Source organism: Buteo buteo, chromosome 7 (assembly GCF_964188355.1).
Source record: "Buteo buteo chromosome 7, bButBut1.hap1.1, whole genome shotgun sequence".
Lineage (NCBI taxonomy): Eukaryota > Metazoa > Chordata > Aves > Accipitriformes > Accipitridae > Buteo > Buteo buteo.
This window is the reverse complement of record NC_134177.1, coordinates 6,371,740-6,386,324: the sequence shown is the minus strand read 5'-3', so window position 1 is coordinate 6,386,324 and position 14,585 is coordinate 6,371,740. Positions and strand designations below refer to the sequence as shown.

The window sequence follows — 14,585 nt, the reverse complement described above, 5'->3', positions numbered from 1 at the left end:
TACTTTTCCGGGTTTTTTTAGATTGATATTATGTATATGTGTGTCTGTGCGTACCTTCGTTTTTGAAATAATATATGCCCTGTTCGATGGTAGCCGGGCTGCTCTGTGTGCTGCTCGGGGATCCTCTGCCGGGAGCATCCCTGACCGCACCTTTGCAGCTCATTTCTGTCTCACGCTCAGGCGATTCCTTCTAAAAGCCAAGAGCTTTGTGGTTTATAATTGCTATAAATATTGCCTACCTCTCAGTGGGAAATCAATCGTAAACCGAGTCTCAAGGCAGTGCTGAAAGGTGACCTCTCAGATGCGCGCACGGCTGCCCGCCGTGGTGGGGCAGAGCGGGTGACAGCAAATGTCTCCCTTCTTTTCCAGGTGCCTCAACGAACCACTTCCATATCCCCTGCTCTGGCGAGGAAGAACTCCCCGGGCAACGGCAGCGCCCTGGGGCCCCGGCTGGGCTCCCAGCCCATTCGGGCAAGGTACGGACACCGAGCGGGACGGGCAGGAGTGATCCTGGCATCGCCCGGCTGGAGAGCCCGAACACGGGCTGGGGTTTAGCCCTGCTTTTCCTGACTGGTGACAACACGAGATCTGCAGTGCTTCTCTTGTCACCGGGATGAAATTCTGCATTTCGTTAGTATTTCATACTGACACCAAAGGCTGTGAGCGCTTGGATCCCTGGAGGCTTTGCTCCCTGGGCTGAATCCGTCCCTGGGCATTGCAGGGTTTGGAGGTGGGACGCTGCATCTGCTGCTGTGGGGTAGAACGGGAATTTGGGCGCTCCCTTTAGTGGAATTAGGTTCTGGTTCTCTCAGAGTCACCTCTCGCATATAAAGGGATCCCTACAAGCCAGTGGGGAGATCTCAGTGATATATACCATACGTTTTCTATGCGTTGGAGCAGCTTTTTACAGATAACGACCGAGGAATGTGCTGAGGGGCAGATGCTGATACAGCTTGGTGAGATCTTCCTTAGGTGTAGATCAAGGGTTAAATTCCTTTCGGCTTCCCAGGACTAGGGCCTTTAGCTTAGCCAGATCCAGCTCTCCGGCATGGCGGTGTGCAGGGCGCGCTCGTAGCATCCCGAGGAAGGATGCTGCACCACAGCAGCGGTCCGGTCCCTGCCGTGTCGGAGCTATCCCTGGGCACGATTAAAACGAGTAGGGGACTTGACAGGCTCTGCTCAGAGCTGGATGGAAAAAACATGGCTTACTCATGCGAGAGCTTGTCTCTGGTTTGCAGAGCACCGTGGGCAGATCTAGGCCTCTGACGGGCAAATCTCAGGGCAAATACATGTCCACGTAGCCTTGTGTGATGGAGCTCCTTGGTTTCTTCTTCCTGCCTTGTCCTTTCAGGGTGAGGTCAAAAAGCAAACGCTGGGATGTTCGTAGCCGTGTGCTTTCACCATGTCAAGGTGTATGGACTTTCTTTCCAGCTCAGTGCCCCGACCGTGCATCAGCAAACACGTGTACAGCGGGCAGCAGCCTAGAGAAGCTGGCAGGGTTAGCAGAAGGAGGAGGAATCTTTTTTTGGTGTTGTTACTTTTTAAAATTAGACAAAACCCCATTCATACCGTGGTTGGTTCCTCTTTATTGCTCAAGGCTGGAGCATTTTGAATGCTTGAAAATGTTGTTGTTCTAATTAGCTGTTGCTGGAAGGACAGTTTAAAATGCGGAGGGATGTTGGACTGCATGGTCCTAGCAAGTGATAGTATTGAAAGTAAAAAGGATAACGGGAGTCTGGGATTCAAGCTGAAGGTTGCCCAGTGTTTGCTGCAGCCTCTCGGTCCCAGTCCTGGTTCGTGCAGGTAAATACGTTGGTATTATTTTATTCAAATACATTTCATGAATATAATTTAGCTAAGGATGTGTCATCTGTACAACGTGAGCTGGAGGCCTTCAGTTTGTTGAAAATTGGAAATTATTAAGATGCTACCATGTCCATTAAACTAAGTATTCCATGAAATGGTTTCACATTTCATTTCTCTCACAGTAATGTAGCATTTCTCCAATTTTCCTTTTTAACCACTCCTGTTGGTTCTTGATTCCTCCCATGCATAAATGTAAATATTATTAAAATACGCTCTCTTTTATTTGTCACCCTGTTGTAACAAATGAGGGGATATTTCCTTGCACGCAGAAAGTTACTATCTTGCTCTCAGCATTTTAATACCCACCTGTGTCAATGCAAGATAACACTTGGCAGGGATTTTATACAATATCCATGCTAGGCAGTATCCAGACAATTCTGCCAACGACCCCGTTAAGGCGATGGGCCCTTGCACAATTAGCACCATTGTGGTTGTTCTCCGAGGGATGCGCTGTGCACACCCCACAGACCTTGCACTTCATGTGCAATTGCATTATGTCATGTGGCACTATTACTGCATCATTTTTATGTATGCAAAGTCCTAATTGGACTTGACGGAGAAAGCTTTCTATGCATTTTTAATAGGACTTTGAATAATAAGATCACTTAACAGAAATATTGTATAAAACCAAATTGCACAACTCTGCGTGAACATGTCTTCTGATGTCATTTCAGTGCCAAATATGAATTAATTTTCTGAAGGCATCTGATACCCAGAGAGATATTAGTCACTCCTTGTGTATCAAGGACACTTTTTATTCTAGATTTATGTATGTTCACCAGGGTGAGAGAAATCAAGGAAGAAAAGTGGGTATCTGATGCAAGTTTGAAGTGAAGCCGTGAAAATTGAGCAGTTTGAATAAGTGGTAAAAGTGATCTGCAGCCTTGTTGCAAACTTGAGGTCCTTCCTTCACTGAAATATTTCTTTCTCTGTCTAACAGCTATTCGCAAATTCCTGCTTTTATGGTGACTATTGGTGGTTCATTAGATAACTCCAGCATTGCACATCTACAGGCTGAAAGGGAGTTCTGAGCAAAGAATCTTTTAGTTTTTGCCGAATTTGGCAAAATAAGGGTAGAAAGCTTCTCTAGCCAATTTTTCGTCGTGGTTGTGGTGCACCTGCACAAAGATGTTCAGTGCCTAATTCTGCATAGTCCCTCGGTGGGGCTTGCCGGCTCAATAGCTTCGGAAGAGAAGACCTCAGCCCTGTCTCCTCCAGCAGACAAGGTGTCTCCTCACCTTTGCGACCGTCAGTGTGGGAAGGATCTGAAGCCCCGGAGGCGTGTGTGACACCGGCTGATGGTAACCCCTCTGTTTTGTGCTCTTGCAGCAACCCGGACCTGAGGAGGACGGAGCCCATCGTGGAGAGCCCGCTGCAGAGGACCAGCAGCGGCAGCTCCTCCAGCTCCAGCACTCCCAGCTCCCAGCCCAGCTCCCAGGGCGGCTCCCAGCCCGGCTCCCAGGCCGGCTCCAGCGAGCGCAACAGAGTCAGAGGTGAGGTTCTTGAAAACGTCCCTTGGCACCGGGCGCGCTGTCTGAGGCTTGTTTGATAAGCAGGAAGGGCAAGAGGTCTGTGATCTCATGTATGTTTTTTAAAAAATTAAAAAAACAAAGGATTCATCATTTCTGATGTACTTCTGTGACCAGCCGGCCTCCTTGCAAACAGAGATGCTGACGCTCCCTTTTGCCTGGACGCTGATGTAGGATGCCCACGGCAGCATGCGTCACTCCTGCACTTGGCATCGCGGTGCCAAGTAGCTTGTACAAAAGGAGATGGGGATTATGCTTTAGGGTAAACAAGCTTCCTAACTTTATTGACCCAAACTCACTTCTTCTATGATGGTTTCTTTGGGAGTGTGTTTCACTTTTGGTGGGTATATAGTATTTTTTTTTGAGCGTCATCTTTGTGCAAAGCCTGAGATGGGTGCAGAGGAGTGAATTAGCCCATAAGAAGCTTTCTCCAAAATGCTTTCGCCAGGCAGCCATGCTGACACTGGGTTTATGTTCCTAGCCGAATTGTTTCCTCTCATCTTAGAGCCGCTCTTAAAGATACTCATTCCCCTGTTTAATTGCAGTGGGAGTTGCTAAAGCACATACAACCCATACATCTGCATTTCTGGCACAGCCCCGCAGTATAAATCCCCAGGGCTGAAGCACATTAAAACAAACGCTGCCTCCATGCTTTGAATTTTTTATGACTTGGCCATAAGATGATATGTCTGTTGTGGAAGTCATCACTCCTCCAGGTAGTCAATAAAAGGAGTTTATCACCAATTGTCCTTTTTGGTTTGGTTTTGTTTTTACTAATGAGGAATCCTGTGACAAATTATGTCCTAGCAATGTCAGATGCTGCAGAGCTTTTAATTTATCACATGCCCTGCTCTTTTGCAAAGCGAATTTGTTTTAGTAGAAAAAAGGGCAGTAATGCTGCAAGAGGGCTGTCAGTGGAGGCTGGGCTGGATTAGGGCTTCTGTTGCTGTGTTGATGGAGACTTGTTGCAGTGACAGTCAAGCAGAGAGGAGCAGGAGGGTTTTTCGAAACAACAGAAGCAAAATGATGATGAAGCCCCTGTGCCCACCTGTCCCAGGTGACAGGACGCAGCGACGGCTTTCGGCAGCATTTTAATTCCCACTCTCTCCGCTTGCCTTTCGCCCAGGGAACGCCAAGCCCGAAGGGTCCCCCGTGCTCTCCCATGAGCCCGCCAAGGTAAAGCAGGAAGACAACAGGGACGTGACACGACCGAGCCGACCTGCTGTGAGTCTTAAATTATTTCCCGTGGGAATGTTGCCAGCCGGCTGGGCCACGTTTCCCTCCGGTGCGGTAGCACAACCGCGGGGACCCCAAAAAAGAGGCTAGTGCTGTTGCTTCTCCAGCGGAGAGACTGGAAAGCGGCGGTACAGCGAGAGCCCCTGGGAGATTTGAATGCTTAAGAGAGTGCATGAGTTTTTATCAGGAGCCCAAGTCTAGGGGAAAGCACTTAAGCCTGTGTTTTCACGTGAAGCAGATGCTTAAGGGCTTTGCTAGCTTGGGCGCAGTGGTTGCCAATGGCACATTGTTGTGTTCCGTGCTGCATGTCCCCCCGCAGCAGCCCGGCGGAGGGATGCTCTGCTCGGGGAGGCTGGGCAACCGGCCCCCGACAGCTTTCACAGCTTAAAACCAAACCTGGTAGTGGTCTCTGCACACTCCCATTTTACTATTCTGAGCAAAATCTCATCCGAAGTGTTTCCTCCTGGTTTAATGCTGTTGATGTTTGTATTTTAAAACTGCAGTCTCGGCCTAATAACGAAATGAATTTCCACTGCTTCTCTTTTTTAATGTCTATTAATGTTTTGTTGATGTTGTTTTTTTTTCTCTACACTCCACAGCGTTGAGCTAACAATTCTAATTTTATTTCTAACCTGCTTGCCCTTCCTCTGGCTTTTTCCTGTCCCGATCTGTTTCCTCTGATGCTGATTATTCTTCCTTTACCCACAGAGCTATAAGAAAGCTATAGATGAGGTTAGTGATATCTTTTCTCAGTGGGTCATGCCTGTGCAAGGTTGACTAGTTAGCGCTTAATATCGAACCGGGTTTTCTTGGTGCTTGACATTGAAAAAGGTGGCGATGCAGTCTCGGGTCATACGGGAGACCGAACGATTGCGTTTCGGCGTAGGGAGCCTGCCCGCGGGGAGGGGAGCGGTGCTGCCGGTGTGTCTTGCTCAGCCGTGGGCTGCCTGAAACCCGCTGGCCAGACCACTTGCATGGAGGCCGTGGCGAGAAGCACCCCGACGTTCATGCGCGGAGCACACGGCGCTGCCGTTCTTCGGCGTATTTGAAAGAGAAAGAGCGAGAGCGGAGGTTTGTTGTGCCAGTGGAGGTGGTCCGGGCAGCCCGCGCCGCTCACCGCATCCTGCTCTCAGCTACAGCCCCCGGCTGCTCACTGATTTCAGTGGGGCCATCGAGCGCTATTTGCAATGCGTTTTAAGCCTAATTTGAACGAAGGCGCTTGGCAAATAAAGGGAAACAGAGCAGCGGAATACAGTGGGTAATTCATTCTCGTGGACCAGACCGTCAGCTGTAAAGCCAGAGTCGGCGGAGCCGTCTTGGATGTTGATGGGCAATGCTAGTCTTCATCCATCCTCTTAAAAAAAGTAAGAGTCCTGAATTACACCTTTTTCACCGTATGATAATATTTTAGATGTGTGTGCCTCTGGCGATGGTGAATGTTTAAATGTTCACGGGAAAAGACCAAACGTTCCTGATTCAGCATTCAACTTGCCTCACACGTGCATCGCTTGTGCGCACGCTGCTGATACTGGGAACTGCAGGGCCGTAATGGAAAGCACTGGTATCAGCAGGCTCTCCTGCAGCCTCTTTCCTCTAAAAATAGAAGAGAGGAAAGAAGGAAGACGTGCTGGTTAGTTAACTTGCTCTCTTGGATAAAACATGAGCGATGCGTTTTGTTTAATGAGGTGCTTTGTTAAGAAAAAAGCACATAAATCAGTGTCTAAATAGAGGCAGCATGTGTGCTAAATTCAAGTTCAATGAGCTATGTGATTTTGGAAACCAATCTGACTTGATTCCAGCAAATATTAAATCTAAAGAAGTCTTTGTAATTAAAAGTAATTAAAGAGCACTGATACTGCTAACTTACATATTATGTCACCCTCAGTAATAACATTTCATACACATGTGGAACTACAGAACACTTTCTTTCTAGTTGTCAGATTGTTTTTGGTCCAAGAGCAGCTCAGTGAAGCCGTTTAATCTTACAAAGTGCTCATTACTTGGAGAAAATGATAGCATCAAAGAATTAACCATCCCGAGGCAAAGCTTTAACTAGGAAACACAAGTTATCTGATGATATTGTCTGGGAGTATTATTGCTGTTATAACTTCCAAATTAGTTATTAAAAACGAATTAAGCTGATTTTTAAAATACTTGACTCTCTTCTAGTGATGACCAAAGAAAGCTGATAGGGTGCTTTGAAGCACGTTAGAAATGGAAGGTGCAAAAAAGAAGTAATTTTCACGGTCCGTGGCTGTGATAGGGAAGGGTTCAGTCCTAATCCTGCACTGCAGGAAATCTAGCTGCAGTTTTAAGAGGCTCTTACGCAGTCCTGAAGTCCTTTTTAAAGTTGAGAAGGCTCTAAGCCAACTCAAAGGCAAGTGCTCAATAAAGAGCATGTTTTATACTCTAAATGGAAAGCATTGTTAAGCTGTTGAAATTGTCATTGATTCTTATTTAGGAAAAGAAACAATCATATCATAGAAGCTGCTACAGCACTAATTGAAATAATTAGTTGTCGTGACTGCAGATTTGACTGTATTTCAATCCCAAACACGTTGGCATCGAAAGTAAACCCTTGAAATACCACGTTCTCTCTTTAATCATGATGAAGAGCCTTTCTTTAAAGGTACAGAGAGCATTTGGAGAGGGATATTATAACACCCATCACAGGTACCTGCTGTGAAGCAGGGATTGATCCTTTTTTTTAATTAAAAAAAAAAGCTTTTTTTTTTTTGGTATACTAATATTTACGGGTCTGATGCAAAGCTCTCTGACGTCCATGGGAGACTCTCCTCTACGTCAGAGGGCAGGCAGGGCAGACCTGGGAGCAGAATGTGCGGCTGTCCACTGGTGGGAGCCCGCCGGGAGGTGTGGGTCATCAATAACCAGAGTACAAATTGCTTGCAAAATATTCCTGCTTCACGATTAAAAAATAAACTGGGTTTGCATCTCAGCCATAGAGGTTTTCCATCATTTTCTTCACGTGTCAACGAGATAGATTTTAAGAGCTCCCTTTGCAACCGTAATTAATATTGCCGTAGTCGCCCTGCTGGAACGGTAAACTGGAAATGCAGTAAATGAGAGTATGGCCGTAAGACAATTGTGGAATTTAGTCTTTTTCAATGAGTTTCTTTCTCCCTAATCCTTTATCTCTGACCGAATGCACTGATGCCTACCTCGGTCACTAATATAGGGAGAAATGGTAAGACTGACAATTGCGATGCTTTGTTCGTCATGTGCATGTCTTGTGCAACAGAGTTCTCTAACCCATTCTAATTCGAGCTCTCATGCTTTTCTGCCCTACTGCTTCCCCCTGCATTGCTATAAAAGCATGTAAGATAACAAACAGTCTCTTTTCTACACGGTGCCTGCCATGTTCCTTGTTTTGAAATAGCAGTGTCTATTTTATATGACTGTCGGGTCTGAGACCTCATCAAAGTCATGGTAAACTGAAAAATTATTACTAGGCTTTGGGAGTGCTCCTATCTTTTTTCTTGTTTCAAGGCTTTTTTTTTTCTTTTTTTTTTTTTTGCCCTTAGCTTGTAGGCTGCCACATTTCACATAAAGTGCTTAATGGGTCCCGCTGAGGGATTTTTTTTTTTATTATTATTATTATTTTTTTTTTGATCGTGTGGCTGACTCAGAGCTGTGACTCCAAAGTCTGGCTGAGCTGGGCGCTTCTCCTCGTGCTCCTCACCGCCTCTCGGCAGACGCCCGACAGCGGAGACTCACCACGGAAGCAGCTCTTGACGTGGCGATTGCACCACTCCATGGGAGATGCTGTCATTGCTTCCTTCCCAAATGCATTTATTACAGAATAAATACAATTACGGGGTCTCTTTGAGAAGTTTGAAAGAAGAGAAAACCCTGCAGGAGAAATTCTCCGAGCCAATCTTTGAAATGATGTTGTTTTCCAGTTTACTATGATGGTGACTGAACTTCACCTTTTCCAACAAATATAATTTTGTCGTGTATATACATATAAGTGTGTGTATATATATGCACATACACGTTCCAAACAGAAAAAGAAGAGGTTGGCTATTGATTTTTCAGTGAGCGTAAATCAGTTTTGTTTTGTTTAATAAATGCTACATGCTACAAACATTGTCTTACGTTCGTCTCATGTTTGTAACGACTCTGTAAAGCTATTTCTTGTTGCTCGTGCTGTTAGCATTGGCTTTTGAAGAGATGTATGTGACATTCTCCTCGCTTTGAATATAATAGCCATCGCTTTCTTGTTTTCTTGCCCCCATCCCCTTTAGGATCTGACGGCCTTAGCCAAAGAGTTGAGGGAGCTGCGCATCGAAGAAACCAATCGCCCCCTGAAGAAGGTGACGGACTACTCCTCCTCCAGCGAGGAGTCGGAAAGCAGCGAGGAGGAGGAAGAGGATGGCGAAAACGAGACGCATGACGGGACCGTGCCTGTCAGTGACATCCCACGGCTTATGTAAGAAGCGCTTTCTTTTGGGGGGGCAAACTGTGAAACCACGGTGTGTCCCGGTCTGGAGAGGCAGTAGCCGTGATATGGGACGTGTCCAAAGTGCGTCGGTGTTTGGTGGCTGGCGCTGGGAACGGTGCCACGGTCGCAAGGGATAATTTACTCAGATGAGTCTTTTTCCCGGTCCAAACTAGAGATCCTTGATAGGAAAAACTGAATTATTTCACTGCACGTTCAGTGAACTTGGACTCCAAGCTGATGGACCTGTTCCTGCTGATGAGCAAGGCGGGTTTTTGGCCAGAGTGGACGCGCCTGACCTCCTCCATACCTTGGGTCCTGCCCACAGGGATGGCGTGTTAAAGCTCTGCTTGCTCTTGAGCCTGGTCTTGCCCCAAATCAAGCTGTGCTGAAGTGCAGTACTTGGTGGCCTGCCCAGTGCCAACTGGTAGAGCCAGGATTATAATAATCCTAAATCTTTGTCTTTGATTTTTGTCCTTGGCTCAGTCACTGCAGGCAGCAAAACGTGCTGGGCTAAAACATTGAAATGAAAAAGTCAGGAGACTATACTATTGTGCCCCGTCATAGGCACCTGGGGACACTTGTGCTTTTGAATATCTCTGGATGAGGGAGGAGGGCAGCATAGCTTCAACACATGCAAAACAGCTGTCACCGCGCAGAGCGAGCTCGCGGAGCATCCCTGCCCGGTGCTTTGCAGCACTAGCACTGCAGGGGCTTTTCTGGGGGCTCTCTGCCTGGCAGTGGGGTCTGGTCCCTGCCCCTTTGAATTCACAGAGGAGTTGTGGGAAGGCTTTAGGGGATTATTTGCATTTTAATCAGTTCATTTCCGTTCTTCCTGCTAAATGAATTATTAGTCGATAGAGGGGTAGCTGGGCTTCATAGCGGTGGGGCATGGAGCGGCAGGGAAGCCCTCTGGGTGGTGAGGAGACCTAAGGGGTCCATGTTACGCAGAGTACCAAGCTCCTGGGTCGGAGCTTCCTCCCAGCAGAAGAAGAAAAATCAGAGCTCTTGGAATTTGTTGGAGAAAGTCAGGAGACAGAGGGATGCCTATGAATATGCAGCGGTTGGATGGGCAGTCACGCGTGCAAGAAGGGGCCTCGGGCTGCTCGCAGAAGAGGAGTTTAATCGGGAGCAGTTAATCTGCACTGACATCCTTCCACCAAACACCTTGGGTTTGACACAGCACTTTTCAGTGGATAAAATACCTCACCGAATGCTTTGCAGCCAGATGTGCCGGCGGTGAGGTGGATGCCCCTAACCCACTGCCAGCCGAACGCCACTTGTCCTGTAATGTCCTGTTGATGAACGTGCCTCAGAGACCGAACACGAAGATGCAGCCCTTGGTGTCACAGTGAGATGGCAGGAGCTCTGTCTGTATCTAAGCCTTCGCAGGTATCTGCGGGCATGGCCGCACTGCTGTGTGTTTGGGCAAAAAGAAAGCAAATGCTTGGCTTTACACCCTTATTTCACAAAAGGAACCTTAACTCGCGTTCAGACTAGATGGAGTTGGGCATTTTTGTATCAGAGCTTTATTTTTCCTGCGTTCAGTGGCTTTCACTAAAAACGGGGGCCGAGACAGATCATCTCCTATTCTCCTGCACCTTCCAAGTGATCTTTATATAACCCATTTTTAAACTTCCCTGGGCATCCTCCTTGAGCACTGGGCTGCTCTTCATTCCAGTTCGGTCTAGGTCTCTCCTGCTGCAGGATAAGCCCATCCATCGCTTTGTGTCCCAGTGGACAGGAGGGACCGTTTACTCCTTCCACCTCTGCAGATACCTTTTCTCCATCTGAAGACTAGGGTGACTCCCTTTAGCTCCCTGTCCTCCGAGTTGTGCAAGCCAGCTCTTGCCCGTGTCCAAGGATTTCTTGCAGGGTGACATGGAAACTGTGCGCCAATGAAATTTGGGACCTCAGGGCTACCACAGCCGGTCATTCATTCACTGTACGGTCTCAAAGTTAACATAACCTCCTTTGCCTCTGCTTTCTTATTTCTAAAACTGGAATAATTGTGTTATTTTCTCATCCTGTTTGTTGTTTGGAGTGCTTTGGTGATGCCTGTCCAGTCATAACGTTGATGCAGGCGAGGATCCATCATCGAGCCAGTCCCACCTTGGGGTCTCCGGGGCTCACATCTCGTATTGCACCAGTAACCCCCTTGATTAATGCAGGTTTGCGTTGCTTTTTCATGCTACCAGGCTCCCTCGTGAGCCTCTGGGCATTGACAAGTAGGTGTGCACAGGGATGACATGTTAAAAAGTGAATTACTTCATACTGATGGAAAGCAACCGGTCTGCATGGCTTTTAAATGCAAAGCAACAGGTCTCATCGGCAACATCTTCATAACCACCATCGGCATTTTCCAGCGCACAGGCAGGGCAAGGTAATCCAGAGGCACTTTGTCATTTGCTTTTGGTTTTGTTTGAATTATATTTAAGCAGCTGGTCTTCTAAAAATGTAATAATAAAGTAACGGTGGCTGCTCACCACCTGCGATATCCACTCGCAGGCAGTCCTAAAATTTAATGCGTGTGAGAATAAATTCCAGCCTCTCTCTTGAGATAGGAGCACAGAAATAAACTCAAGGTGAAATCATGGGTTAGGGCTACATTTTCATCTGGAAAACAGCAGAGAGCTACAGCACACAACTTGTACTCCTGCCCATGCCTCCTCCAAATCCCATCCCCTCCCTTGTTGTCTTTTGTCATCGGGTGCTCTGATGCACTGTTCCCTTTTCAGGGGTTGAGATGGGGAATAAAGGGAGTCAATTATTTCTTTTAAACTTTCTTAAGTAGAAAAAATGACATAAGGCAGAGCAGGACTGCAACTCCTTGTTACCTGTTCATCAGTGCTCCTCTCACGGCACCTTGGGACGAGAAAGGCCCTTCTCTTTGGTCTCCGTGCTGTGTCTGTAGTGTATCAACCTGACCCTGGTCCTGTATTTCTGACATTAGTAATTTTCCCATACATTTAAATGGATATATTTTCTAATTTTTCTTCCTGTGAGATACAAAGCCTTCCCCTGATTGAAATAATACTGTATTAGAGATTTTTCATCTAGTTTAGCAAAGGAAATATTCATCATTAACGCTTTTCCATTCTGTCCTCAGACCAACAGGAATTCCTGGAAGCAATGAGCCGTACAACCTGGGAATGGTGACAACCCACGGGCTAGAGACTTCCCATGCAGATACGTTTAGCAATATTTCAAGGGAAGGGACTTTAATGGTGAGGGAGGTAAGTTGTAAAACAAATATTTCCATGGAGCATCTTCAGGAGGTTTTGCCCATGTAAGCACAAAAACTAACAGTGCTGTGTGTCCGGAACACAAAATGACTGAGTAAATTGTGCTCGTTAGCGCTCTCGTTAATACAATTTACACTCGGAGCAAATGTGTCAAGTGCAAATGTTTCTCAGAACTACAAACAGCAGTGAAGAGTAATGCCAGGGCACGGCGGGGAGGATGCTCGTACAAATAACTCTGCCGTAATCCCACAACAGCTCCGGGCGATAGAAGTTATCTTCAATTTACAGCATTTAGTTAATACACTTGGAACCTGGCCCAAAGTTTCCCCTCTTCTTCCCAACCTTTGCCACCGTGTAACTGTCACAGGCGTGCAGTGTTTGTAGAGTATTTGGAGGCTTTTACCAGGGGCTGGTCCTGCTCGGGGAGGGCCAAGCCCCCGGCCCCACCAGCCAGCCATCCTGCGCTCGCCCAGCGAGCCGGCTGCTGGGGGCACTGGGCATCCCACATGGATGCGAGCCCCTCGCTCTGGCATTGCGGAGGTAAGGCTGCGGTGGGAGCAATCCTGATGGATGGTGCTGCAGGAGTGAGGCAGAGGAGGCACGTTGGGTTGGCTGTGGAAGATGTCCCCCAGCGTTTCTCGGTTTCCCAGTTGCCGGAACGTGCTGGCGATGCTGCTGGAAACGCAGACGGGTAGCAGGTCTCCTGGGGAGGGGGCAGGAGGCTCTAGCAGTTAGTAAAACAGGGGAGTCACTCTCCTGCCAGCATGTAAAGGAGGTGGATGGGAAAGGAGAAGAAGGAAGGGGAGTTTGGAGTCAGCAATCATAAAGTAAGAATGTTTAGATCAAATGCAAACTAGATGTGAGCAGCATTTTAATTCTTAATGCCTTTTATATAAAATATTCACGTATGAGGGGGAATAAAAAAAGAATGCAACTTTGAAAGAGAGGAAGGAGTTAGCTAAAGAAGTCACAGCGTGTTGGCTGCCTTTCTCCATGAGTTTTGGAGGTGGGCAGCAATGCACAGCCCACCTCATCCCTCACTGGCACGGAGCTGTTCCAAGCAGGGATCGCCGCAGGCTGGGCAGCCCTCTGCGCATCCTTGTGGCAGGGAGGGTGATGCGGTTGAGCAGGAGAACGGTCACTGCTATAAGAGGCAGCCATTTCCGAAAGGAGGTTGGTGTTAAGCATCACAACTGTAAAACACGTGCCATGGCAGCAAGGCCGTATGAGAAAACCAGTGACGTAGAAGGGTTTAAAAGCCACAGGCAAGACAGGCAGCTGGGAGACCCCTTTGGGAGGAGGGAGCATGATAAGAAACCCAAACTGCAGCCTCATGCTGGGTGCTTGCTGTTTGCTCCCCACCACTGCCGTAGCCATCAGAGGACGGAGTCGCTGAGGTCATTCGGCTTTGGGCAAAGGGCTTTTCGCTCTTTGGTGGGATGGCAAAGTGGTTGAAGGTGATGGTAATGAGCGATCAAAAGATAAATGTTGTCAGGACTGGTCAGAAACTTGGCGAGCCTGTTCAGAGGGAGTTTTCCACTAATCCAAGTAAATGGGCAAGTCTCTGTAACGATCTCATTGATGTGCTCCAGGTAGGTGGGATTCATCAAAATGGCAAATATCTCAAAACAATAAGCAGGGAAGGGAGAAACTTCCCAGCACCTGCCTTGCACAAGGTGGGGATGGAGAGGAAGGGGAACCCCGGGCGAGTCCCGGGATCCTTGCGTGCAGAGCGAGATGCCAGTCGTTCTGCCGATGTTCTGCCAACGCTGCCGCTGTTCACTGCTGTTTTGGGTTACAGAAACATGCAACGGGGGCTGTGTTGGCATTTGCAGTCAGGCTACTCACTGCCGTAGCTGTGCAAAGCCGTTAAGGCTAACGCTGATCGAGGGGTCAGATTCTGCTGTCACCGGTGGCTTTGTGGGAGGAGAGCTGGCCATGGGGTTTGCACCCATGGTGGCAAGAGCAGAATCTGCCCTACATTCCTCATCTCAAAATGACGGTGATCAGGCTTCTCTCGCTGTAACATGGCTAATTATTCTGTATTGACTTTGTGATTAATCCTGTCTTCATTTCTCCTGGGGTGGGGGGTTGGTTTGCTGCTTGCCAGATTGCATGGGGATGGAAACAGAGAGGGTCCTTCTCCTGCGCTTGCTCTGGGAACTGGGGGACTGCCAACGACTTGGTTTTGTTTGGTTTTTTCCTCTTCTTTTTCTCTTTTTTTTTTTTTTTCTCCCCCCCTTCTCTTTC

At 47.6% G+C, this 14,585-nt stretch overlaps 1 protein-coding gene across 4 annotated transcripts in view; it reads left to right on the top strand.

The window, feature by feature from the left end:
• TNIK (TRAF2 and NCK interacting kinase) overlaps window positions 1-14,585 on the top strand; it is a 167,962-nt gene that overhangs the window by 139,044 nt on the left and 14,333 nt on the right. For all 4 annotated transcript variants that reach the window (XM_075031387.1, XM_075031388.1, XM_075031386.1 and 1 more), the window contains 5 exons: window positions 370-476; window positions 3,196-3,359; window positions 4,522-4,619; window positions 8,897-9,081; window positions 12,200-12,326. In XM_075031387.1, coding sequence (XP_074887488.1) covers window positions 370-476; window positions 3,196-3,359; window positions 4,522-4,619; window positions 8,897-9,081; window positions 12,200-12,326 — 681 coding nt within the window. The remainder of the gene's footprint in view (window positions 1-369; window positions 477-3,195; window positions 3,360-4,521; window positions 4,620-8,896; window positions 9,082-12,199; window positions 12,327-14,585) is intronic.